This window comes from Scyliorhinus torazame, chromosome 9 (assembly GCF_047496885.1).
Source record: "Scyliorhinus torazame isolate Kashiwa2021f chromosome 9, sScyTor2.1, whole genome shotgun sequence".
In the NCBI taxonomy this organism is placed as follows: domain Eukaryota; kingdom Metazoa; phylum Chordata; class Chondrichthyes; order Carcharhiniformes; family Scyliorhinidae; genus Scyliorhinus; species Scyliorhinus torazame.
The window spans coordinates 48,017,110-48,042,786 of NC_092715.1; the positions used below are offsets into that span (position 1 = coordinate 48,017,110).

A 25,677-nucleotide genomic window follows, 5' to 3' on the forward strand; every position below is an offset into this window, starting at 1 on the left:
AAAGGTGGCACACAAACAGCATCTCTCTGCCTCGCTTTCTCCTTGGTTCAAATGTAATGAATAGCGTGCAGGTTTTGTGCTGCCATCGAAGGTACGGACTCTTGAGCAGCACGGTGGCACAGTGGTTAGCTTTGCTGCCTCACGGCGCCGAGGTCCCAGGTTCGATCCTGACTCTGGATCATTGTCTGTGTGGAATTTGCACATTCTCCCTGTGTTTGCCTGGGTTTCGCCCCCACAACCCAAAGATGTGCTGGGTAGGTGGATTGGCCACACTAAATTGCCCGTTAATAGGAAAAAATGAATTGGGTACTCTAAATTTTTTTTAAAAATCGTAGTTACGGACCCAACTCACCATACAACGCCGTGGTGGCTGATAAATCCGGAGAGAATTTCTCTGGAGACAATGCGTTTCCCGATTTTCCTCGCCGTGATATCACTAGGTTCACGTCCACAAAGGGCGAGAACCTCAGTTTAATGGATATGAATAAATGTAAATATCTGGACAATTACAAGAATACCAATGTCAGGGAAAACAATAACTTTATACTGTATGAAAAGAGGATGCTGATTGCTTGACAAGTGGACACTGATTGGGTGAGGAAATGCAATGGAGAAGGCACCAGTGTATGGTGACTGACAGTTAACTACCAAGCCTGAATCACTGGATTACTCGTCCAGTGGTATTTTTTTAAAATAAATTTAGAGTACCCAATTAATTTTTTCCAATTAAGGGGCAATTTAGCATGGCCAATCCACCTAGCCGGCACATCTTTGGATTGTGGGGGCGAAACCCACGCAAACACGGGGAGAATGTGTAAACGCCACACGGATGGATCGAACCTGGGTCCTCGGCGCCGTGAGGCAGCAGGGCTAGCCCATCGCACCACCGTGCTGCCCTTCATCCAGTGGTATTACGCCTACACCACTGACACCACCTTCCCTGAAAACAAATGTTTTTTTCTTCTATGTCATGTTCCAGTGCAGATAAAGAGCAGTGTGGAAAGTAGCAGAGCTACAACACTGGGAAACTCACAGGTACAGCAACCCCCCCCCCCCCCCTCCCCCACACATTTGTTGCATGGCAATTGGACTCAGTGTCCTTCTGTTTGGGAGGTATGCTACTTTCTGATCCTAAAACCCTGGCTGTAAGTGCCATGTGTGGACTATATGTGAGGAGACGATCATCCTTGCCTGTAATGGCATGCTGGTTAAATAGTTTGCTGACAGTCACGGTCATATCCTGGAGAGAAAGAATTGCCACTTGAGCAGGGTACTGATCACTGTATAGCAGTACCTCAATAAGGGTACATGCCTTGGGGAGAGAGGGAAGAGAAATCGATGGTGGATTAAATGAAGAAATCAGCATACAGCCATGGTAGATTGTGTATCACACAATCATAGAATTTACAATGCAGAAGGAAGCCATTCGGCCCATTGAGTGCACCAGTCCTTGGAAAGAGCACCCAATACTTAAGCTCACGCCTCCACCCTATCCCTGTAACCCTACATAACCTTTTTGAACACTAAGGGGTGACTTAGCATGGCCAATCCACCTAATCTGCACATCTTTGGACTGTGGGACAAAACCGGAGACCCGGAGGAAACCCACGCAGACACGGGGAGAAAGTGCAAACTCCCCACAGACAGTCGCCCGAGGCCGGATTTGAAGCCGGGTCCCTGGAGCTGTGAGGCAGCAGTGCTAACCACTGTGCCATCCGTTTAGCTTTTGCATTCTTGGTGCAATTTGTTGCAAATCGTTGAATGGTGAAGTTGCTACAACAATCCTTACTGCCCGAAATATTGCAATACATTTTATACCATTTCAAATGTGACCTGTATAAGGAAACTTATAGATAGATTGTAGCAAAGGGGTTAAACTTTGTGTGCTACAGACAGGTGAGTATGAAAATTCGAATCCATGGAATGAAGCATCTACCCCCACCCACCCACCCTCCCAACACTTCATATCTGATTCCAGCACTTTGTGGACACTGCATTAACTGCTTCCTGTCTCTTACATAATCTTTGGGAAAATAATCAGTCAGCAGAATCATTGTATGGGCTGCTTGTTCCAGGGAGGGTCTGCAAAATCGTTTGCACATTGCTACTAATTTATTCATTCATTGTTAATTTTCAGAACAATCGCAGGAAGTGGCGCGTTAGCTGCTCCTGATCAGATTTCATGGCAAAATGTTCTGCCTCTTCCCCTTGGCTGTGGCCAGGGCTCCGAGGCACGGAATTGGTATCAAGGGAGTACAACTAACCATTATTATTATGGATTATTACTGGAAACTCAAAAGACAGGAACCATGTTGAGCGAGCGCCTTTTGTAAATAGTAGTCTGTATACTATTTGGATCCCGATGCTCCCTCTACAAGTGGGCAGGCACACACATTGGTTCTATATTAATTGGAGTCTGAGGGGGGTTGTGTTGCTGTGATGCCTGATGTGACTTGGTTAAATCTGTTTCAGAAAGCGTGCGGGAGGTACCTCCACCTAAGCACACTTCACAGGAGCACTATCAAATTAAATTTGACACATGTAAGAGTGAATCGCCAACAACCTGGCCACAAGGGTAGGTTTTAACGAGGGCCTGAGTGTGAAAACCTTTAGGACCCAACACCTGAGCACCCCCCTGTCCTTACCTGATGCTGCCCTCTTCAATCATGTCAGCGGTGGCTGGGTTGGTAGCTCCCTCGCCTCTGAGTCGCAAGTTACTTCTTTCAAGTTCCACTCCAGCGCTCGAGTATAAAAGTGAAGGCTGACACTCCAGTGCAGTACTGAGGGAGCGCTGCACAGTTGGAGGTGTGTGATCTTTTGGTTGAGATGTCAACCACGGCCCATTTGTCTGCGTCGATGGATTTCAAAGATGCCATGGCACTATTTTGAAGAGGAGATGAGCTATGCCCAATCCCTTGGTCAATCTTGATCCCATGATCAACATTACATAAACAGATTATCTGGTCACTGTCGCATAGCTGTTTGAGGAAGTTTGCTGTGTACATGTGGTACCCTCAATAACGACGCTTAGAGTGTAAACAGTAAAGAAGGCGTTAATAAACTAAGAACTAGACTAGTGCCGAGACGTGTGCTAACTGCTGCACTGCCCACAAGGCGGCCCCTAATATACGGCTCCCAGATGGGCGGAGGCGGAGTTCCCTCGGGTTCCAAGCCCGGTCTTAAAGGGGACATCACCTTACATGATGACAAGGGTACAGTGTTACAGTAACCGTTCATCACAGTACATGTTGCCTACACTGCAATGATGATGTGGAGGTGCTGGCGTTGGACTGGGGTGGGCACAGTAGGAAGTCTGACAACACCAGGTTAAAGTCCAACAGGTTTATTTGGAATCACCTGATGAAGGAGCTACGCTCTGAAAGCTAGTGATTCCAAAGAAACCTGTTGGACTTTAACCTGGTGTTGCAAGACTTCTTATTGTACACTGCAGTGATTACACTTCAAGAAAAATGTACTTAATCGGTTGTGAAGCGCTTTGATGCGTCCAGCCATTGTGATGAATGCTACATAAATGCAAGTTTCTCCCTCTCTCCCTTCCACCCTTCTTTCCTTCTCTCCCTCCCTCAACACATGCATACATTCTGAAGTTATTTTTCTTTTCAGCCCCCCTACCCCCGACCTCCTGACCTGTTAGGAGGCTCAGTTGGAGATAGTTTTACCAAATGACACATAACACGAGAGAGAGAAGAAACAAGGTACTTCAGTAAAGTTATTGGTGTTCAGTAGTGATCATCAAGACCATATTGAGATTGCAGTTGTTGCTGTTAAATGTACACTGCAACTGTGCAGTGATAAATAATTGCACAATCATTGTGAAAACAGTTTAACATTTACACTTGTTTGTTGATTACCTTCATTTCCTGACCATTGGTTGTCCATCAGTACTTTAGATGGAGACAAACCTTTGATGACAGAGGGTTACCCATCATTGACACTTTCTGGAATGCAGGTGGTCCCCATGAAGCTAATAATGAAAAGGTTTGCATTTGTGGAACACTTTTCAAACCCACCAGATATCTCTCCAAAGTTCTTTTCAACCAATTAAGTACTGTTGAATTGTAGCCAAAGCTGTAATGAAAATGAAAATCGCTTATTGTCACAAGTAGGCTTCAATGAAGTTACTGTGAAAAGCCCCTAGTGGCCACATTCCAGCGCCTGCTCGGGGAGGCTGGTACGGGAATTGAACCGTGCTGCTGGCCTGCTTTAAAAGCCAGCGATTTAGCCCAGTGTGCTAAACCAGCCCCTATGTAGGGAACACAGCAGCTACACATAGCAAATTCCCCCAAGCCGCAATGTGAAAATGGTCAGATAATCTGATTGTTTTTATGCTGTTGATTTGGGGATGAATATTAGCCAAGACACCAGGGAGAGCGATTTGAGAGAGTAGGTGGGGTCTCAGTTAAACACTGCATCCACTGACAATGAGCGGAATTCTCCAACCATTCGCTGGTTGTGGGATTCCCCACCCATGGCGCACCCCTACCAGTGGTTTTCCAGCGGCATGGGGTGGCTTCAGTGGGAAATCCCATTGACAAGTGGCGAGAATAGAGAAACCCGCCACCAGCGAACAGCGCTCCAAAATCTTCGTCTTTGCTTACAGCGGTAGAGGCGGACTCACAACAGAGAATCGCGGCTGACATCTCATCTGATGAAGGGTTACCATTGACCTGAAACGGTAGCTCTGGCCGGCTCCGTTCCGTGTCCGCCCCGCTACCGCTGCTAGGAAGGATGGAGAATTTGGCGCTCACCCAAATCTCCCATTCACGACAGCGGGACTGGAGAATCCCGCTGCCGTAACCGGACGGAGAATCCTGCCCATCTGCTTGTCTCTCCTCCGATGCTGCCAGGTCTTTTGAGCATTTCGAGCATTTTTTTTTTCCTTTTTTAATCTCGACACTTCCTCAGATTTGATTTTTGGGCTCAAGTCCTGAATTGGGATTTGAACCTGGAACCTGATTGTGATTTGAGGCAGACTGCTACCAACTGAGAAACAGCTAATAACTTCCACCAGCTGTTACAGGATCTCCACTCACATTGTGGCGAGCAATGAGAGCTGCAAAGATAACTGAGCAAAACAGCCAGCACTTCAGTGATGTCATTACAAAATGGATGCTGTGACCAAAAAAAAGGACAGGAAGGGATTACAAATAGCCTGGCCAAAGACATGGGCTTTACAGAGGATCCTGATGGAAGAGAGGGTGAGATGTAAAAGAGGAGCGCAGCACGGTAGCACAAGTGGATAGCACTGTGGCTTCACAGCGCCAGGGTCCCAGGTTCAATTCCCTGCTGGGTCACTGTCTGTGTGGAGTCTGCACGTTCTCCCCGTGTGTGCGTGGGTTTCCTCCGGGTGCTCCGGTTTCCTCCCACTGTCCAAAGACGTGCAGGTTAGGTGGATTGGCCATGATAAATTGCCCTGAGTGATCAAAACGGTTAGGAAGGGTTGTTGCGTTACGGGGATAGGGTGGAAGTGAGGGCTTAAGTGGGTCGGTGCAGACTCGATGGGCCGAATGGCCTCCTTCTGCACTGTATGTTCTATGTTCTAAAGGAGGGCTTTTAGGGACATAATTCCAGAGCATCGGGCACAGGCAGCTGTCACATTGGTGGGGTGAAGGAAGGTAGGGAGTGATGCATGAGTCTGGAGTCAAGGGAACCAAACTTGGGGAGGGGGGTGGGGGTGGGGGTGGGTGGAGGTTTATATTTCTGGAGAAGATTACAGAGATAAGGAGTGATAAGGCCTTGAAGGGATTGAAACATGGTGATGCGAAGTTTAAATTTAAGGCAGTGGCAGTCAATGTAGGTTAGTGGGCCTGGGTGAAAGGAACTTGGGCCCAGATTTCCACTCATGGGTTGAGCGCGCAGAGAGAAGAGACAGATAAATCTCTCTGCTCTCGGTTGGGATTTTTGTTCTGGGGCGTCGGGCTTGATTGGAGGCTGTCGGATGGGGAGGCTGTCAGATGGGGTGGTGGGCTAGGTGAAAGGCCTGCCTCTGGTGTTTTGTTTAAGTTATTTTTAAGAAAGATTAAAATAATAAACAATCCTGTCTTCTCACCTCCCCTCACCCCCACATAGTCCACATGCCTGATCCAAGTCAAGCTGTGCCACCTCATTTACCACCATCCACAGCCCCTCATAATACCATAGCCCTGTATACCCTCATGCCAACTCAGTGCTAACTCATGCCACCCATTCCCTCACCCACCATTGCATGTCCTTATGCCCTCCATGCCTACTCACCGAGTATCCTTTGACAGTTTCTTGACAGCTTGACAGTTCCAATGCATTTATGCATATTTATACACAATCATGCACTCCCGAAGGGTGCCTGACCTCACCCAATGGCGTACCTTACCTTGCCAAATGGGTATCTTGCTAACAAAAATAAATCCACTGTGTTCAGACATCCTCATACCTAGGCTAATCTGCACACTTCAGGTTTCACACTCCTCGCCTACCAACATCCCACATCAATGGAGGCAGCTGGTGATTTCAATGCCCAGCCGCTACCGTAAACCCCACGTGCGGGAATCTGGGCCCGAGCTTCTGGCTATATCCACGTTTCTTGCCACCTTGGAGAGTCTCTTCATCATAGTGGAAATTTGCATCTTAGTGTCAGAAAAGGTATGGGTAGAAGTTGCTGGTCTCTGTTTCAGTACAGTCCCTTTTTTCCAGAATCTCTGAACTCAGCAAAAAGTGTCTAACATATGAGCAAAGTAATGCTGCTTTGATTGCTGCCTCTCTTATTGCTTCACTGTCCGGGAGATTTAATGAAGAGCACTGTTTGATCAACAGGGACCTCAGCCGACCTGAGGCTAGAAAAAATGAAGAATCGTTTGATTAAACAATCAAGAGTGAATAACTTGAAATTGCTAGGAAAGTTGGCACATTACCTCCCTTGTGCCACTTTTAATTGAAACCCATTATATTCAGCTCCAGAGAGCCAATTGCGAATACCTCTTTGTAAATAGAAACAGTTAAGTTAAATGGAGCACACTGATAGAATTTCATGACTGTGCAGCATGTAGAGAGTCACTGAACCATGGTGATCTTGGGAAGGTCTCTTTCAGTACTATGAGCTGAAGAGTTATCTTTCATTTTTAATTAACACGAGAAACGCTTAATTGCAACAGAGAAACACAGGCTTTCAGAAGGGAAACAAATGGCCTTTTCTATTTTACAGCCCTGATGCCGGTGGAGGCTCCCGCTTTTGGAGAAGTGAGCAAAATAAATGAGATGACAATGGCACTGTGCAAGGGGCAGGGAAATGCTTCCAATTTAGTGTGCAGGGGTTCTCGATGCTCTGAAACTTGTCACAGTCGCAACTATGTGTGTCACAATCTGTGATGCTGTTCAACATCCTTAGAGAATGCGTATCATTGTTGCACTGTTTCCATCGTAATAATCAGAAAATATTGGAACTACGCAGCAAGTCCACCAGTATTTACACTCAGAAAGGGTGACACTCTAAATGATGGTACTTCATCAGAACCAGCGGCTGCTGGACCTGGAATGATCACCCATCTTTCCTATATTCAAGGTGCTAATGGAACAGCAGTCTATTCCCAGTCGTTTTTTTTTCTTGGCATTTTCTGTCTCAGATTTCCAATATTTCAAAGTGTTTACTTAGACTGTAGGCCCCCTAAAAGAAGCTAGAGTGTAGGACGGAGAATACATCAGGAGATAATGAAGGCAAGTAAAAAAAAAAGGCAGTACATGAACCACGGGTGACTTTAATCTTCATGTGGATTGGGAAATTCAGATTGGCAGAGGTAGCCATGAGGAAGAATTCATAGTGTACTCGGACAATTCCCCCACAAAAATGTTGTGAATGCCAACCAGGGATCGGACTATTTTGGATTTGGTGATGGGTAATGAGGCAGCTTCAATAAACAATCTCAAAGTAAATGATCCCCTAGGAAATAGTGACCATAACATGGTAGAATGTAGCATTCAGTTTGAGAAACTTGGTACAGAAACAACAGTTCAATAAAGGGAATTACAATGGAATGAGGGAAGAGTTGGCTGGAGTGAAGTGGGAAAAGAGTTTAGCAGAAAAGATGGTTGATCAGCAATGGCGGAAGCTTATGAAAATAGTTCAGGACTCACAACAAAGATATATCCCAGTGAGCAAAAAGGATTTTAGGAAGGGAATAAGTTAACCACGGTTAACCAAGGAAGTTAAGGATAATATTAATCTAAAGGAAAGAATATATAGGGCACGTTCGAATGGCCACGCTGTGTCGGAAAAGCTGTTCACCATGGCGCAGTGTGGCCGATAGAAGCCAGGAGATCACGCTCCTGGGATCAACCCAGCTCGCAATGCCTCGCGAGATCTAATGTGATCCTGTGAGGCATTGCAATGTTAATGGGCAGCACAGTTTTTGACAAATCTGCATATTAAAGTGAGGCATCGAGTCTCAATTTTATATGTAGTTTCCCAAGGCATTGGAATCTATCCCCTTCACCTCAGAGACATTGGGTGAGCACCATTCAATATTGGTCTCCACAAATAGGGACCAGATGGAACGGCACTTGTAGGAGTCTCCCAGGGGACAGGAGGCCCCCAGGTGCATGCCCTTTGGGAAGGATGGTACCCTGGCACTGCTGGTACCATCCGGGCACCCTGGTAGTGCTAGCCTGGCACCCTGGAAGTACCACCTGGGTGCCAGCCTGGCACTGCCAAGATGTCCAGGTGGCGCTGCCAGCTGTCAGAGACTCTGCCAAGGTGCCGTGCTGACATTTTATGCAACATGGCAATCGGACCAGGGGTGCCCTGCGCAGATGTTGGGGAGGGTCGCGTCGGGTCTCCAGAGATCGGGATTTAATTTTAAAATATCATCCCAATCTCTCGCTACATTGCTCCTCAGTGCAGAAAACGGGGCTATGTGCGGCCGTAGTCACGTGTTCCCTGCTGAGGCCCCCTATCGATCCTGAGTGCCGTTTAAAAGCGTTGTGGTTCTCAGCGCTCTGAGCACCAGGAAACAGTATTCACTATGGGACTTTGTTCCCATATAGTTAAATCGCACCCATAAAGTGGCAAAGATTAATGGTAAGTCAGAGAATTGGGAAAGCGTTTTTAATAAAAGCAAAAGTTGACCAAAAAAAAAAGGGAGAAGATAAACTATGAAGGTAAATCAGAACGAAATATAAAAACAGACCGTTAGAGCATCTATAATATATAAAGAGGAAAAGAGAGGCCAAAGTTAACATAGGTCCTTTAGAGAATGAGACTGGAGAAATAATAATGGAAATGGCAGAGGAGTTAAATAAATACTTTGCATGGTAGAAGATCTAATAGCTTTCCAAAAATACTAAATAACCAAGGGACAAATAGTGGGGAGGAAATAAATACCATAACAATCACTAGAGAAAAGGTACTTGGGAAACTAATGGGGCTAAATGTCGATAAATCCCCTGGACTGAGGAGTTGCATCCTCCGATATTAAAGGAAGTAGCTACAGAGGTAGTGGATGCACTGGTAGTAATCTTCCAAGAAGCCTTAATTTCTGGAGAAGTCCCAGAGGATTGGAAATCTGCCAATGTAACACGTGTATTCACTTTTCCTCTCTTTGTTTTAGTCATCCTTTGCTGGTTTCTAAAGTCTTCCCAATCTTCCGGTCTACAAATATAGAATGACAGAAAGTAGGAGCAGTAGACCATTCGGCCCTTTCAGCCTGCTCCGCCATTTCAGTATGATCATAGTTGATCCTTTATCTCAATGCCATATTCCTGCTTTGTCCCCATAACCCTTGATGCCATTAAAACCTAAAAATGAATCTCTCTACCGCTTGCCTTTGCAGAATTGTACATATTTTATTTCAACATGACACCATCCTAACTTCCTCAGTTAGCACAGATGGTGTATCCTTCATGGAGACATCCTTTGTCACGGAAACTTATCTTTGATCAGAGCTTTGAAATATCTCTTTAAATGTTTGCCACAGCTTCTCTACCATCTTACATTTTAACCTATTTTCCCATTCCACTTTCGCCAGCTCTGTCTTCATACCCTTGTAATACTGCCTTTAATTACATTTATAAGAAGAATTTTTTATTACATTTATGAGACAAGTTTCAGATCCACATTGCTCACCCTCAAATTGAGGGTGAAATTCTCTGTCGCTAGCTGCTGGTAGCAGGGGGCGTCATTCTCCGCCGGCGGGAGTCTCCGTTGTGCCGGCGCCCGGGGGTTTCCCGACGGCATGGGGCTGCCCCACAATGGGAAACCCCATTGACCAGCCTGTGTTACGGAGACTCCCGCCAGCCGGTCGGGGCAGAAATGTGGCGGGGCGGGTAGGAGAATTTCGCCCAGGGTTCCCGATGCGGCGGAGAATCGGGCAGCAGGGAATAATTCCAATGCTCCAGCCCCCCGCTGGTGGCGGAGCGAGGGAGCTGGTTTGATATTTGTTGAGATGGATTATAAATTTTATAGAGAATATTAATAGCACAGCCTGTTGACTGAAGGAAGAAGCATCCTGTTCCTTAAAGTAGGTGATCACCAGGTAGTGATGTAGGTGCTGGTAATGTGGGTGATGCTATGCTAAGGATCAGTGGATTGTGCTCATTATCCTCCACGCGCCCTGGATTATTTTAACTCTTGGCAATAGTGTAAAATGGGTGATTTGGGGATAGGTGGCCTATTATACAACCGGCCTGATCTTCCTTGCTTTCACTTTGGCGGGATGTACAAGGAGTGGCTGATCCATTATCGCCCATTCAAATGGTTGCCAAACATTAAAATGACACCGAGTGAGTATCTAATCTTGGTTGGGATATTGTGACGAGGCAAGCAGGTGAGAAATGAGGGCAGACTCAAAGGCTAATCATTCGGACCTCTTGAGTAACATTGATGAACTGTTGGCAGGAAATTATGTCTGGGATAGAGGATACAAAAACAGGATTAGAATACCTTAAGATAACACATTGCCCTAAAAAGCAGTTGGAAAGTACAGGGGAAGTACAATATTTTGTTTGGTGTCCTCTTTGGTATCCCTCCTGTAAAGTGCTTCACAATTCTTTTACTACATGCTATGTATGAGTCTAAGTTGAAAGAATATGGAACACTAAAGCTCCGGTTCTAAGTTGGGATGATGGGCAAATGTAACCAATATTCCTGAGTTTAAATGGACTAGAACACAGATGTTTGTGAGTTAGAATGATGGAGACTTTGATAAGTCTTTCAGCCCAGCGTCAAGCCTGTGCTATCTTGAACTGATGGATAATGTATCAATTTTGACCATTCAGAAACCACCCAATTAGAGGATCCACGAGCACAATGGAGGAAGGAGCAGGAGCGAATGCTGAAGGATTACCTGATGGTTGCACAGGACGCGCTCAGCACTCAGAAGGAACTCTACCAAGTGAAAGAGCAAAGACTAGCACTAGCCATTGACGAGTACATGCGCCTCAATGATGTCTGGAAGGACAAGTCCAGTTCACGAACCAGTTGTAAGTATCGAGACAGAAGAAGTGGACAGTCGATACCTGTTAAAAGTGTGTTCCTAGTTTACCTTCCAGATGATAAAAGTCCCCCACCCCCATGCACATGAACTGAATGTACTTCAACCAAACATTACCAGTGACGCACACTTTATAATAGTCAAACCTTACACAATGGCACTTATATATGGCTTATTACAGAGCTTCTGGAATGTGCTGCATTTACTGGATGTTTATAACTGAGTTTTTAAAAGAGTGTCTCCAGAGAATCTTTGCCTTTAGAAACTTGCTTATCTTCTATATTGGAGTGGATGCCCTCAATGGATATTGAAAAATATGGTAATTAAGAATCCCAGAACACGGTGGACAGAATTTTAAGTCCCCTACTGATGGGTTTGTAGGTTGGAGGGGAGAGTGTTCATATAATTTCTCAGGAGGCCCATCCACGCTCAACACAGTTCAAGCCAGTAGGTAGCCAATTTTGGCAGGAGTTCAGGGTTGGAGGAGAAGACGGGCAGGTCACCCTTGGGTGTGAAAGGGAGGGTATCTCCCTCCAGGGCCCCTTTCCACATTGGACACCACCCTGACGCCTCTCAATCAAGACCCCCAAATCTCTCCCCCCGCCTCCCTCAGTCTTGTAATACAGGGCTAAATACCTCAGCCTCACACAGTCCTGTAATATAGGACCAAGGTGCCTCAGCCTCATACAGTATTGTAATACAGGACCAAGTACCTCAGACTCACACAGTCCTGTAATATACAGCCAAGTACTTCAGCCTCACACAGTCCTGTAATACAGGACAAAGTACCTCAGACTCACACAGTCCTATAATATACCGCCAAGTACCTCAGCCTCATAGTCCTGTAATACAGGACAAAGTACCTCAGACTCACACAGTCCTGTAATATACTGCCAAGTAACTCAGCCTCACACAGTCGTGTCATACGGGGTCAAGTACCTCAGACTCATAAAGACCTCATAGGAAAATGTCCCAAGGTTCGCCAGAGAAGTGCAATCTGATAAAAAGAAACTGAGATCCCCTTGGCTTTCCTAACCTTAAAACAAGTAGATATATTTAATCTAAGAGATAGGTGTTAAGAAGGGGCTTAAACAAGGAGAGGGAGGTAGAGGAGCAATCATGTTGAGTGACAGAATTCCAGAGTTTAGAATCTGGCACTGAATCCACAGACAACAGTGGTGGAGCAAAAAGTGTGAGAGGTGCAGGAGAGGCTGGGGTTGGATGAATGCATACTTCATAGAGGATTATTGGTTTAGAAAAGCTTATGGAATTAGGGAGGGACAGCGTAATGAAAGAACTTGAACATCAGATTGAGAAGAAAAGAATACCATCCTGAACTACTCTCCACAGCTGGATACATAACAGTAATGGCAATGGTCTGTGAACAATCCCGCCGCATTCGCTCTCAACCTGAAAGACATTGTAGCCCTGTTGAAAGTAAGGAAAGAAAATAGCTTTAAAAAAAGTCTCACTCCCATTTTCTTGAACCTGAGCTAAACTTCTAGGAAAGCAACCATGTTCTTTGTTCCTGCCACTTTTTAAGATATTTGTTATGGGTGTCACTGACTGGGCCAGCATTTATTGCCCATCCCTGAGGGCATTTAAGTGTCAACCACATTGCTGTGGATCTGGAAACATAGGTACGGACAACAGATTTCCTTCCTTAAAGGACATTAGTGAACCCGATGGGGGGTTGGATTCTCCAAAAATGGGGCTATGTCCCCACACTGGCGTTTCACTCTTGGCTTTCTTGAAAAAAGGCTAGCAGGGGGCTAGCAGGGTCCCGGGGAGCTGCTCGCAGATCTGGATGAGGAAACGGCCCCCGCACGTCCAGTCGGGAGTCCGCGCATGCGCACGGCAACAGCCTGTAGCGGCCGCGCAGTGCGCCATGGTGGACTCGGACCGCGGACCGTCATCGAAAATGTAGGCCCACCCCCGAGATGGCACGCGCCCGTCGATCCAAGCCGCCTGATTGCTGCGTCGGCCGCACATGAGGCCCCCCCCCCACATCGCTCGATCCTCGACATGAGTCCGAAGCCGTCACCCGAGGTTCCCGACGGCCAATACTTGGTTAGAACCATGCCATCGGTAATTTGGCCAGTTTTGCCCGGAGAATCGCTGGGGGAGCCTCTGTCAATGCCCCCCCCCCCCCCCCCCCCCGCCGTGCCACGTAATCCGCGTGCGAGCGATTCTCCGAGGAATCGCGAGAGCGGCACAATCCCCGCGCAAACATCGATTCACCGCGATTTTGCCGCGAGGCTGCGGAGAATCCAGCCTGGGTTTTTTACAACAATCAACACCTTTTTCTAAGACGTTTAATTCCAGATTTAAAAAAAAAATTAAATTCAAATTTCACCATCTCGGATGGTGGGATTTGTACCCGCGTCCCCAGAACATAACTCTAGGTCACTGGATTACTAGTCCAGCAATATTACCACTACGCCACTGCCTCCTCTTGGCTTCCTTAACCTTAAAACATGTAGATCTATTGCACAAATATGCACAATCATGCTGCCAATGTATCAGCTTTGTGAAGACTGTGCACTGCAACTACATCTTTTTAAAATTTTCAAATTAAGAGGCAATTTAGCGCAGTCAATCCACCTATCCTGCATATCGTTGGGTTGTAGGGATGTGACCCAGGTAGATACAGGGAGAATGTGCAAACTCCACACGGACAGCGACCCAGGGCCAGGATCGAACCCAAGTCCTCGGCGCCGTGAGGCAGCAGTGCTAACCACTGTGCCACAGTGCTGCCCTGAACTGTAACTGCATAATATATAAACTATTGGACCTCCTTTAACAAAACAAATTGGTCCCTAAAATAACATGCATTTGAAAAATACTAAAATGTGACTTTTAAAATATTCCAAACAATTATTCTGAAAAAGTTTGAGTAAATCTGAAGGACTGCCACCCATCTTGTTTACTCCTGATGATGTCCAGGGGGGTTTCAGAAAACAGGTTTCATGTTAAAATGGCTGAACCAGGAATTCCATTTCTAAGACTGCAAGTGAACACTCAACATGAATGAAAAATGAAAATGAAATCGCTTATTGTCACGAGTAGGCTTCAATGAAGTTACTGTGAAAAGCCCCTAGTCGCCACATTCCGGCGCCTGTTCAGGGAGGCTGCTACATTCTGTAGCTAGTGGCCACAGGGGCAGAGAGTCTGGCTGTATAGGGACAAGACTAGTTCGTGGACTCTATGTGCAGGATTTTCAATGCTACATGGGAGTGGAATCAGAGGCGGCTGGGTGTGCAATCCAAGACCAATCTGCCAGTTACCCACCCCCCCAATCGATTTCCTGGAGGCCAGCTTGTGGTCGGAAGGGGAAGCCGGTAGTTGTTATGGCCATTAATTGGCAATTAAGGCAAACTATCTGAGGTCACATTTGACCGCAACATAAGATTGCAAACACAAAACCTAAAACTTGCACATATCTTTGATAATGGATCCCCCAATCATCTCTATTTCTCAGATTTACATATTTGGTTTTACACTGGGGTGAATTCTCCCTAGGCAGGATTCTCCATTCCCTACAGAGACTCCCTAACTAAAGAGCCCCCCTCCCTCCGAGACTCCCTCAAAAAAGAGATCTTTATTTAGGGGTCTCTGGGGGTCTCTTTATTTTGGGGTCTCTTTATTTACGGGCCTCTGGGGCTCTCTGGATGACCTCTTTATTTAGAGATCTCTGGGAGTCTCTTTATTTAAGGTATCTGTTGGGGGTCTCTTTAATTAGGGGATCTCTGGTGGGAGGCTGGTTGGGGGGGTGGAGTCTGGTGGCGGAAAGCAGATCTTGCATTGTGAGGGGGTGGGTGGCCCTCCGATGGACTTTACGGACAACTCCCTTTAAGAGTTACCCACTTGGCCCATCGCAAGATCCACATCATCAAATACATCTTTGTCAGGACCAGAACTAAATCTTGCCCGCACGGTGGCACAGTGGCTAGCACCGTTGTCTCACAGCATCAGGAATCTGGGTTCAATTCCAACCTCAGGTCACTGTCTGTGTGGAGTTTGCACATTCTCCCCAGGTTTGCGTGGTTTTCTCTGGGTGCTCCGGTTTCCTCCCACAGTCAAAAGATGTGCAGGTTAGGTGAATTGGACATTGTAAATTGCCCCTTAGTGTCCAAATGTTATGTGGGGTTATGGGGTTACAGGATAGGATGGAGAATTGGGTCGAGGTAGGGTCTCTTTCGGAGGGTCGGCGAAGACTCGAAGGGCCAAATGGTCTCCTTCTGCATTGTAAGGATTCTATGAATCACAAGGCCCAGATAATATGGTGCCCAACCCGTTAATAGGATGGAATTGGGTCTTAATGTCGCAACTCCACTACCAGCGGCACGGGGTTTAGAATTCAGCCCATTGCTATAAATCCATATTGATTAATTGAGGGGGTGTTTACCCCACCTGACTGACTTAAAATGACCATTTTGCGTCAATTAATGTATTTCGTATCAGTTTTTCCCCTGATTCCCTCAGGATTTTGTGCTCGCGTCGCCATTTACGCTGACGGCTAATGCAGGCTCAAAATTAAAACGAATGGAAAGAAAGAACACATAATCTGATTGTGCCAAACGCTCATATCACACTGAAATAGTTCACGTAGTTCAATTGATGGAGATGGTCTGAGATGTCTTGCACTGTTCAAGTTCTGTATTTGCACTGAATCAAAACTACTGAAGATGAAATATTAAGACAAAATCTAAAAATTAATGGTAGAGCAGGCTCGAGGGGCCGAGTGGCATACTGCTGTTCATTGTTGGTATGTTCCTATAACCAAGAATGTGCTGTAATCCATTGGAAAACTACTGAGAAAAATTAACAGAGAGCCGTAGTTAATTCTAATCCCATCAGTTTGTAGTTTCTCAAGGTAGCCTGCGTAAATGTGATTTATGGGTCTCTAGTTGGTAATAAAATGCCTGAGTTACATTCCTTAAAATGATCCATTATTCTCAGAGGGAGAAGGGCACATTAGTCTGCTGGTAATAGAATTGTACATTGCCTGGTGATTGATATTGAGATTGAATTTAGTCTTGCTTGCAGTGCATTGCCGGTGGATGTAGAATGCCCTTCTTCCCTGAAGCAAATATTTATCATTCACAATGGTTCAGGTACAAAAATGGGAATCAATTTTAAAAGTTTGCATTGGCAGCTGGATTCTGATGAAAGGCATACATCACCTGTTACACGTAATTGTGATCTATTGGTTTTCATCTCAGTCCCAATACTGTAGGGAAAGCCATTGAATGCCAAGGGGGAGCGGTTAAGCTCACCCCTGTTAAAGATGGTCATTGCTTGATACTTGCGTGGCCCTAGTCACCTCCCTCTTATCAGCCCAAGCCACGATTCCTTTGGTGACCAAATGCAAGTAAGCAAGGTTTGCTTCATTATTGAGAGATTATAGACGGAGTTGAAGATTGAAAAATCAGCAACAAACACTTCACCTCCGACCTTATGATAGAGAGAAGTCATTGATGATAATTAGGCCAAGGACGCAGCCCTGAAGAAGTCTGTAGAGATTTCCTACGGCTGAGATGATTGGTCTCCACCAATCACAAGTAACTTTCTTTCCGCCAGATGTGTCTTCAGCCAAGGAAAAGGTTTTCCTCTGATCCCCATTGCCTTCAGTTTTCCGAGGGCTCTTTGGTATTACATTATGTAACATGCTGTTCTGAGGACAAGGGCAGTCAATCTCACCTCACCTTTAAAAGTCAACACTCCTGTACACATTTGAATTAAGTTGCTCTTTTGGTTACTCTTTCTCTTGGCAACATTTTTAAGATGGCGACCGTTTGTGAGAGGGCTCCATGTTGACAGGGAAAGGAAGCCTCCAGAACAGCGATCAGTTGTGCGGGAGCAGCCTGGTTCAGCATAATTATATCAACTGCAACTTGCGGGGGGAGGCGTCCAGCACATTCTCTCAACTCTCCTCAACAACCCCCCTCCCGAACTCCAAAGACACCCCTCTCTGCTTTTATGGATGGGTTATTCGGTCAGCACCGGACATGTGACATCCCAGAGTATTAAAGGAAGTGGCCCTGGAAATATTGGATGCATTGATGATCATCTTCCAAAATTCTATAGATGCTTGAGCAACTCCTACAGATTGGAGGGTGGCAAATGTAACTATCTAAAAAGGCAGGGAGAGAAAAAAGGGAGAATTATAGACCAGTTAGCCTGAAATCAGTAGTGGGGAAGATACTGGAGTCTATTATAAAAGATGTGGGGCGAAATTCTCCGGAAACGGCACGATGTCCGCCGACTGGCGCCCAAAACGGCGCAAATCAGACAGGCATCGCGCCGCCCCAAAGGTGCGGAATGCTCCGCATCTTTGGGGGCCGAGCCCAAACCTTAAGGGGCTAGGTCGGCGCCGGACGAATTTCCGCCCCGCCAGCTGGCGGAAAAGGCCTTTGGTGCCCCGCCAGCTGGCGCGGAAATGACATCTCCGGGCAGCGCATGCGCGGGAGCGTCAGCGGCCGCTGACAGCATTCCCACGCATGCGCAGTGGAGGGAGTCTCTTCTGCCTCCGCCATGGTGGAGACCGTGGCGGAGGCGGAAGGGAAAGAGTGCCCCCATGGCACAGGCCCGCCCGCGGATCGGTGGGCCCTGATCGCGGGCCGGGGCACCCCCCGGGGCCAGATCGCCCCGCGCGCCCCCCCAGGACCCCGGAGCCCGCCCGCGCCGCCTTGTCCCGCCGGTATGGTAGGTGGTTTAATTTACGCCGGCGGGACAGGCGTTTTAGCGGCGGGACTTCAGCCCATCCGGGCCGGAGAACCGCGCGGGGGGGGGGCGCCAACCGGCGCGGCGCGATTCCCGCCCCCGCCGAATCTCAGATGCCGGAGACTGCGGCAACCGGCGGGGGCGGGATTCACGCCAGCCCCCGGCAATTCTCCGACCCGGCGGGGGGTCGGAGAATTTCGCCCCTTGATAACAGAAAATGAGGATAGTGTTGATAGGATTGGACATAGAAATTTGTTCTGCCATTCAGTCAGACCATAGCTAATCTCACCCTGGTCTCAAGGCCACCTCCCTATCTATTCCCCATATCCCTTTAGCCTGTATTTTAAAATAAATTTAGGGTACCTAATTTTTTTTCCCCCAATTAAGAGGCAATTTAACGTGGCCAATTCACCTACCCTGAACATCTTTTTGGGTTGTGTGGGTGAGACCTTCGCAGGCACGGGGAGAATGTGTGAACTCCATCCAGGGCCAGGACCAAACCCATACCCTCGAGGGTGTTAACCACTACGCCACTGTGCTACCCTTTTAACCCATTTTTATCAGAAATGTTTCTGTCTCTCTCTTGAAACCATTTAATGATTCGGACTCCACTGCACTATGGGGCAGCGAGTTCCACAAATTCGCCACCCTCTGCGAGAAGTAGTCACTCTTCATCTGAGTTTTAATGGACCGCGTCTCAGCCTATATCTGTGACCCCTTGTTCTCAATTGCCCCACAAGGGGAACATTTGGTCTACATTTACTTTATCAATCCATTTTAGTATTTTTTTTACCTCAATCAGATCGCCTCTCATCCTTCTAAACTCCAGCGAGTATAAGCCCAATTGTTTAATCTCTCCTCATACGTCAACTCTGGAATCAATCTGGTGAACCTCCTCTGAACTGCTGCCAATGCCACCACATCCTTCCCCATATAAGGAGACCAAAACTCGACACACTATTCCAGATGTGGTCTCACTAACACCCTATACAATTGCAACAATACTTCTCTACTTTTATACTCCAGTCCTTTTGCAATAAACACGAACATTCCATTTGCCTTTCTTACTCCATTTTGTAACGGCACACAGGCTTTCTGCGATTCATGAACAAAAACACCCAGATCCCTCTGGCCAGACACATTTTGAATCTGCTTTCCATTTAGATAATAATTTGCTATTTTTCAGCCAAAATGGATAACCTCAAACTGATCCATATTAAACTGCATCTGTCAAATTTTGGCCCAATCTCCGACCCTATTATATGCGCCTATAAAATCTTTACCTCCTCTTGCCTCCTTTCCCACCTATTTTAGTGTCATCCGCAAATTCTGCTATGTTACACTCTGTCCCTACTTGCAGATCATTTATATAGATTGTAAACAGTTGAGGGGCGGGATTCTCCTACCCCCCGCCGGGCCAGAGAATCGCCGAAGGATAGCGTGAATCCCGCGCCCGCCGGCTGTCGAATTCTCCAGCGCCGGGGTTTTGGCGGGCGGGGGAATCGCGCCAAACTCGTCCCCGGTCTAATAAGGAGACGGGAATTTGCAGATAGACACAGTACAGGGTGGGGAACCTGCAATAATCCGGGCGCCAGTTTCCCGACCCTGGATTGAAAATCACGCCCAGTTTCTCCATTAAAGTTATGGTGAGTGAGTTGGAGTATGCTACCCCCATTGTCAGACAAAAACAAACCTGAGATGTACATTTAAATCGGACTCGGCCATTGTTGTTTCCCGAACATACAAAGGGACAGTTTTCCAAAAGTGCACTGCTAGCACTGAATCTTGCCTGTCAGAGTCACTCAGGAATTTAAGGGTATGATCCCCAGGGTTTCACATTCCTGCATTTGAACAGAATGGAACTCAACAGTCAGAGTTTGTTTTATCCTGTTCCATGTAGATTGGGGAAATGGGTTTTCACTGGAATGATGCATGGATGATGAGGTTGGTTTTAATGAGCTTGGTTGCCAAATGATATAAGGTTGTGATCACCCAGGAGAAACCTAGTTTGTCTTCTGGATTTTCTTATTTTACCCCCCTGTAGCTACAACTCATGTGAGGTAACTTCCTCCAACAAGCAAGCCAAACCAACCCATCCATGTACTGCCAGTGTTGGCAAGGTTCAGTTTGCAGTGATAGAAGGTGCCAGAATCAAAATTGGAGCAAACCGCTGCCACCACAAAATGCTTCTCTTTATAATGCGGTTATTGGCTTCCACACCTTTGACCACCAGCATTGGTAGTTGGTCTTGTTCTTAAGATTACTCAAACCTCTGGTTGCCAGGGGAATGGGCTATTTACTGCCCATATTCTATGTGACAGTATTCTTCTTATTTCCACAAAGACTGTTGCACATCTGTAAAATTGAGTGGGCTTCTGCTAAGTTGAACGTACGAGTAAAGTTACAATTTCTGGAACAAACTTATTTTCACTGTTTATTTTACAGTGTTCTCAGGATCTTCATCAAGCACAAAGTATGACCCTGATATCCTTAAGGCAGAGATATCGACCACGAAGGTTCGGGTAAGAATAGCAGATGCTGAAGAAATTTGATTTGAACAGAGGTTTAACTGTGAAGTCGTAAGGCGGCCATTTCAAACCTTGTTATTGTAATTAGTTGGCTGACGCTTTATAGGCTGGAGTCCAAAAATGTTTCAAAGTTCAGCTTTGGCTTCTTGACTTTCTGTAACCTGAGATATTCATCAAATCTCCAAACCTGTTTCCCAGAAGGTTTAAATATTCCCAGGGGAAAATGTTCTGGATGAGTTCCACATGTGGCATTTACCTGGCAGAGGTACAGTTTCAAGTAGCTTTGCATTGACACGGATAGAGATGTGATTCAAGCCCCGGTACTAGCCAGTTCCTTCAGGGCTAGATCTTACTTGCCCCTGTGAGTTTTCAGCAGGGAGCAGATAAGATATGTCGGGTAGGTAGCTCGCTCCTGAGATGACCCCAAAATACGGTAGGTGGGCAAGCGCTGATGTTGGCAGCCCACTCGTCACATGTCACTAAATGATTAAAGGTCAATTTGGTCTGTTAGCAAGGCTTTTGACCAGGATAATAAGCCTAGCCATAATATGCTTAGCGTGAGAAGGAATGAGCAGGCTGTTTTTCTGTAAGAAATGAAAAACGACAGATAGGAGAGCAAAGGCACTTCATTTTGAGAGTGTCCAGTGTGCCTCAGGAGCAACACCCACTTCTCCCCACCCCCTCCCAATTTCTTCTCTGCCATCTGTCCTCCAAAACCCAGCCCGCCACCAAATACTCCCCATGCACTTTGCAGATCACTTAATTCCCCCCCCCCCCGCCCTAAAAGCCCAGAACTTAGCTGCTTCTGGCATCTTCCTTGCAGTCCTGTCTGTGTCCACAATAAAGCTGCAGCCTTGGGAATCAGGGGCAATGGTTTTCCACAAAATATTTAAGTTAAAGATTCCTAACTCTGAATGAATAGAGGCGTTAACCCATTGAAAACAAACATCTTCTTAAAAAGAGAAAAATTACCTCTCTACCGGATTAAGTTACAAGAACAAATGCAGCAACCCTGCATTTCTCAAGTGGTTCCACAGATCAGAAATAGAGCCAAACCATTGTCCCAATTCTCAAAATCTGACTCTCTTCAAACATGGCTTCCTGCTAGGAGCCTGTGGTTCTACCCAGAGTACATTTGTCCATTTATATGTGTGTGTGATATATTGATGCTCTGAGTTTGTTGGCAGAGTTGTGCATGCCAGTGAGGAGAAAGTATTTTGTTGCATGTGACTCACAGGACATTTTGGAGTCGGAAGGTGGGCTGATGTTCCCTTCAGTTCCTATGAGGAAAGGCAGTACTTGCCCATAGTAGTGTTAAAAAATGGAGGTCATGTTTATGTCCCTACAACTTCCAGTTGCGGCTATGCAGGGCTAAGTCGCACGTTCGGCAGCTCCCGCTGGGAACGGACCTTTGGGCTCTTTTCAGGGCCCCCAACGGACTTTTTTCGACATTTCCCGGTGTGGGAAGAAGACTGCAACATTCCCCCGACAGTGTATGGCTTGGACCAGGAGCGGGGCGACTAAAAAAGTGGTGGTGAAGCCAAAGAAAGTGCGAGGGAAGAAGAGCAAGATGGCGGCGGGCAGGGACCAGGCAGCGTGGATGCAGTGGGCGGAGGAGCAGCAGGAGGTTATCCAGCGCTGCTTCAGGGAGGTCAAAGCAAACCTGCTGGAGCCGATGAAGGCTTCTATTGATAAGCTGCTGGAGTTAGACGGCCCAGGGGGTGGCGATCCACAAGGTCCGACAAAAGATCTCAGATAACGAGGACGAGATCTTGGGCTTAGCGGTAAAGGTGGAGGCGCACGAGGCGCTCCACAAGAAGTGGCAGGAACGGTTCGAGGAGATGGAGAATCGGTCGAGGCGGAAGAATCTGCGGATCCTGGGCCTCTCGGAGGGGCTAGAGGGGTCGGACGTGGGGGCCTATGTGGTCACCATGTTAAACTCGCTGATGGGAGCGGGGTCCTTCCAGGGGCCCCTGGAGCTGGAAGGGGCCCATAGAGTGCTGGCGAGGAGGCCCAAGGCTAATGAGCCGCGGCGGGCGGTACTGGTGCGGTTTCATCGGTTCGCTGATCGGGAGTGCGTACTCAGGTGGGCCAAGAAAGAGAGGAGCAGCAGGTGGGAGAATGCGGAGGTTAGACTATATCAGGACTGGAGCGCGGAGGTGGCGAAGAAGACGGCCGGGTACAACCGGGCGAAGGCGGTGCTGCACAGGAAGGGGGTGAAGTTTGGCATGCTGCAGCCAGCGCATCTGTGGGTCACCTACAGGAACTGGCACCATTATTTTGAGTCCCCAGAGGAGGCGTGGGCCTTTGTTCAGGCCGAGAAGCTGGACACAAACTGAGGGTCGGGATGGGGGGGTTGGGCGTGGGGATGGTCGGGGATTGTTGTTGTTGTGTTACATTTTGTGGGGGGGTTCTTTGTTCTTGTTCCTTTTTGGTTCGTTGTGAGTGGTTAGGGTGGGTTGGGCACTGTTATGGTTGGGTCTGTCAGGTGGGCTCTTGGAGGGGGGGCAAGTAAATGGAGTAGGGGGTGGATGGCCGGTAGGGGGGATGGGGCCCCGCGGGGGAGGGTGAGGCCCCGCGGGGGAGGGGGAGGCGCGAGTCGGGGGTGAGGGGACTGGGCGTAAAAGGAGCTGCGCCCAACGGGCTGGGCGTGGGGCGCGGGCGCGTGGCTGGCCGAGAAGGGATTATGGCTAGTCGGCGGGGGAGGGGGGGCAGGTAGCCCCCTGATCCGGCTGATAACCTGGAACGTAAGGGGATTGAACGGGCCAGTTAAGCGGGTCTTCGCGCACCTGAAGGGGCTGAAGGCGGATGTGGTCATGCTCCAGGGGACACACCTGAAGGTGGCAGACCAGGTAAGATTGAGGAAGGGGTGGGTAGGTCAGGTGTTTCACTCGGGGCTGGATGCCAAAAATCAGGTGGTCGCGATCTTGGTGGGAAAGAGGGTGTCGTTCGAGGCGTCGAGCATTGTGACAGACAATGGAGGCAGGTACGTAATGGTAAGTGGTAAGCTGCAAATGGAGAGGGTGGTGCTGGTCCACGTGTACGCCCCGAACTGGGGCGATGCGGGTTTTATGCGGCGCGTGTTGGGTCGGATCCCGGACTTGGAAGTGGGGGGCCTGATAATGGCCCGATCCAGTGCCGGATCCAACACGGTGTTAAAGTCCCCCCGACTTTAACACAGTGTTGGATCCGGCACTGGATCGCTCCAGGTCTAGGACGGGTAGGAGGCCGGCGGCGGCTAAAGTGCTGAGGGGGTTTATGGACCAGATGGGAGGGGTGGACCCTTGGAGATTTGCAAGGCCGGGAGCTAGGGAATTTTCTTCTCGCACGTTCATAAGGCCTATTCCCGGATCGGCTTTTTTGTTATGAGCAGGGCGCTGATTGCGAAAGGAGGATACGGAGTACTCGACGATAGCCATTGCGGATCACGCCCCGCATTGGGTAGACCTAGAGCTGGGGAGGAGAGGGACCAGTGCCCGTTGTGTCGCTTGGAGGTGGGGCTGTTGGCGGACGAGGAGGTGAGCGAGCGGGTCCTAGGAAGCATAGAAAGATACCTGGAGGCCAACAATAACGGGGAGGCCTGAGTGGGGATGGTCTGGGAGGCGCTGAAGGCGGTGTTAGAGGAGAGCTGATCTCCAATAGGGCCCACAAGGAGAGGAGAGAACAGAGGGAGAGGCTGGTGGGGAGATGGTGAGATTGACAGGAGGTACGTGGAGGTGCTGGAGGAGGGACTGCTGAGGGAGAGGCGTAGGCTCCAGGCCGAATTCGACCTGTTGACCACCAGGAAGGCGGAGGCGCAGTGGAGGGAGGTCCAGGGGGCGATTTATGAATATGGGGAAAAGGCAAGTCGGATGCTGGCGCATCAGTTCGGAAGCGGGACGCAGCTAGGGAGATCGGGGGAGTTAAGGATAGGGGAGGGAGTGTGGTGCGGAGTGGGGTTGGCATCAAAGGAGTCTTCAGAGACTTTTATGAGGAACTGTATCGGTCCGAGCCCTCACTGGAGGAGGGACGGATGGGCCGCTTTCTGGACCAACTGAGGTTCCCGAAGGTGGAGGAGGTACTGGTGGCGGGATTGGGGGCCCTGATTGGGCTGGAGGAGCTGGCCAAAGGGATAGGGAGCATGCTGGCAGGGATGGCACCGGGGCCGGACGGTTTCCCGGTCGAATTCTACAAAAAATATGTAGACCTGTTGGGCCCGTTGCTGGCTAGAACCTTCAATGAGGCAAGGGATTGGGGGCTTTGCCCCCGACGATACTGACCTCCTTGATCCTGAAGCAGGACAAGGATCCCCTGCAGTGTGGGTCTTATAGGCCGATATCGGTGTTAAATGTAGATGCCAAGGTGCTGGCGAAGGTCTTAGCCACGAGAATTGAGGATTGGGTGCTGCAGGTCATCCACGAAGACCAGACGGGGTCCGTGAAGGGGAGGCAGTTGAACGCAAATGTGCGGAGGCTCCTGAACGTTATTATGATGCCGGCCAGGGAGGGGGAGGTGGAGATAGTGGTGGCGAGGGCCGCTGAGAAGGCCTTCGATAGGGTAGAGTGGGGGTACTTGTGGGAGGTGCTGAAGAGGTTCAGGTTTGGGGAGGGGTTCGTCAGGTGGGTTAGGTGGGTTAGGTTGTTGTACGAGGTCCCGATGGCGAGTGTGGCCATGAACAAGAGGAAGTCTGAGTACTTTTGGTTGCATCGAGGGATGAGGCAGGGGTGTCCCCTGTCCCCCCTGCTCTTCGCACTGGCGATTGAACCCCTGGCTAGGGCACTGAGGGAGCCGAGGAACTGGAGGGGGCTGGTGCAGGGTGGGGAGGAGCATAGGGTGTCGCTCTATGCGGACGACTTGCTGCTATACATGACGGACCCGGTGGGGGGAATGCCGGAGGTAATGAGGATCCTCAGGGAGTTTGGGGATTTCTCAGGTTACAAGCTCAACATGGGGAAGAGCGAGTTGTT

The 25,677-nt window shown here is 48.3% G+C and overlaps 1 protein-coding gene across 3 annotated transcripts in view; it reads left to right on the forward strand.

Annotated features, from left to right (window-relative positions):
- Nucleotides 1-25,677, forward strand: part of LOC140429171 (protein WWC2-like) — a 334,080-nt gene that overhangs the window by 190,053 nt on the left and 118,350 nt on the right. For all 3 annotated transcript variants that reach the window (XM_072515837.1, XM_072515838.1, XM_072515839.1), the window contains exons 3-4: nucleotides 11,263-11,466; nucleotides 20,649-20,725. In XM_072515837.1, the coding sequence (XP_072371938.1) occupies nucleotides 11,263-11,466; nucleotides 20,649-20,725 (281 nt within the window). The remainder of the gene's footprint in view (nucleotides 1-11,262; nucleotides 11,467-20,648; nucleotides 20,726-25,677) is intronic.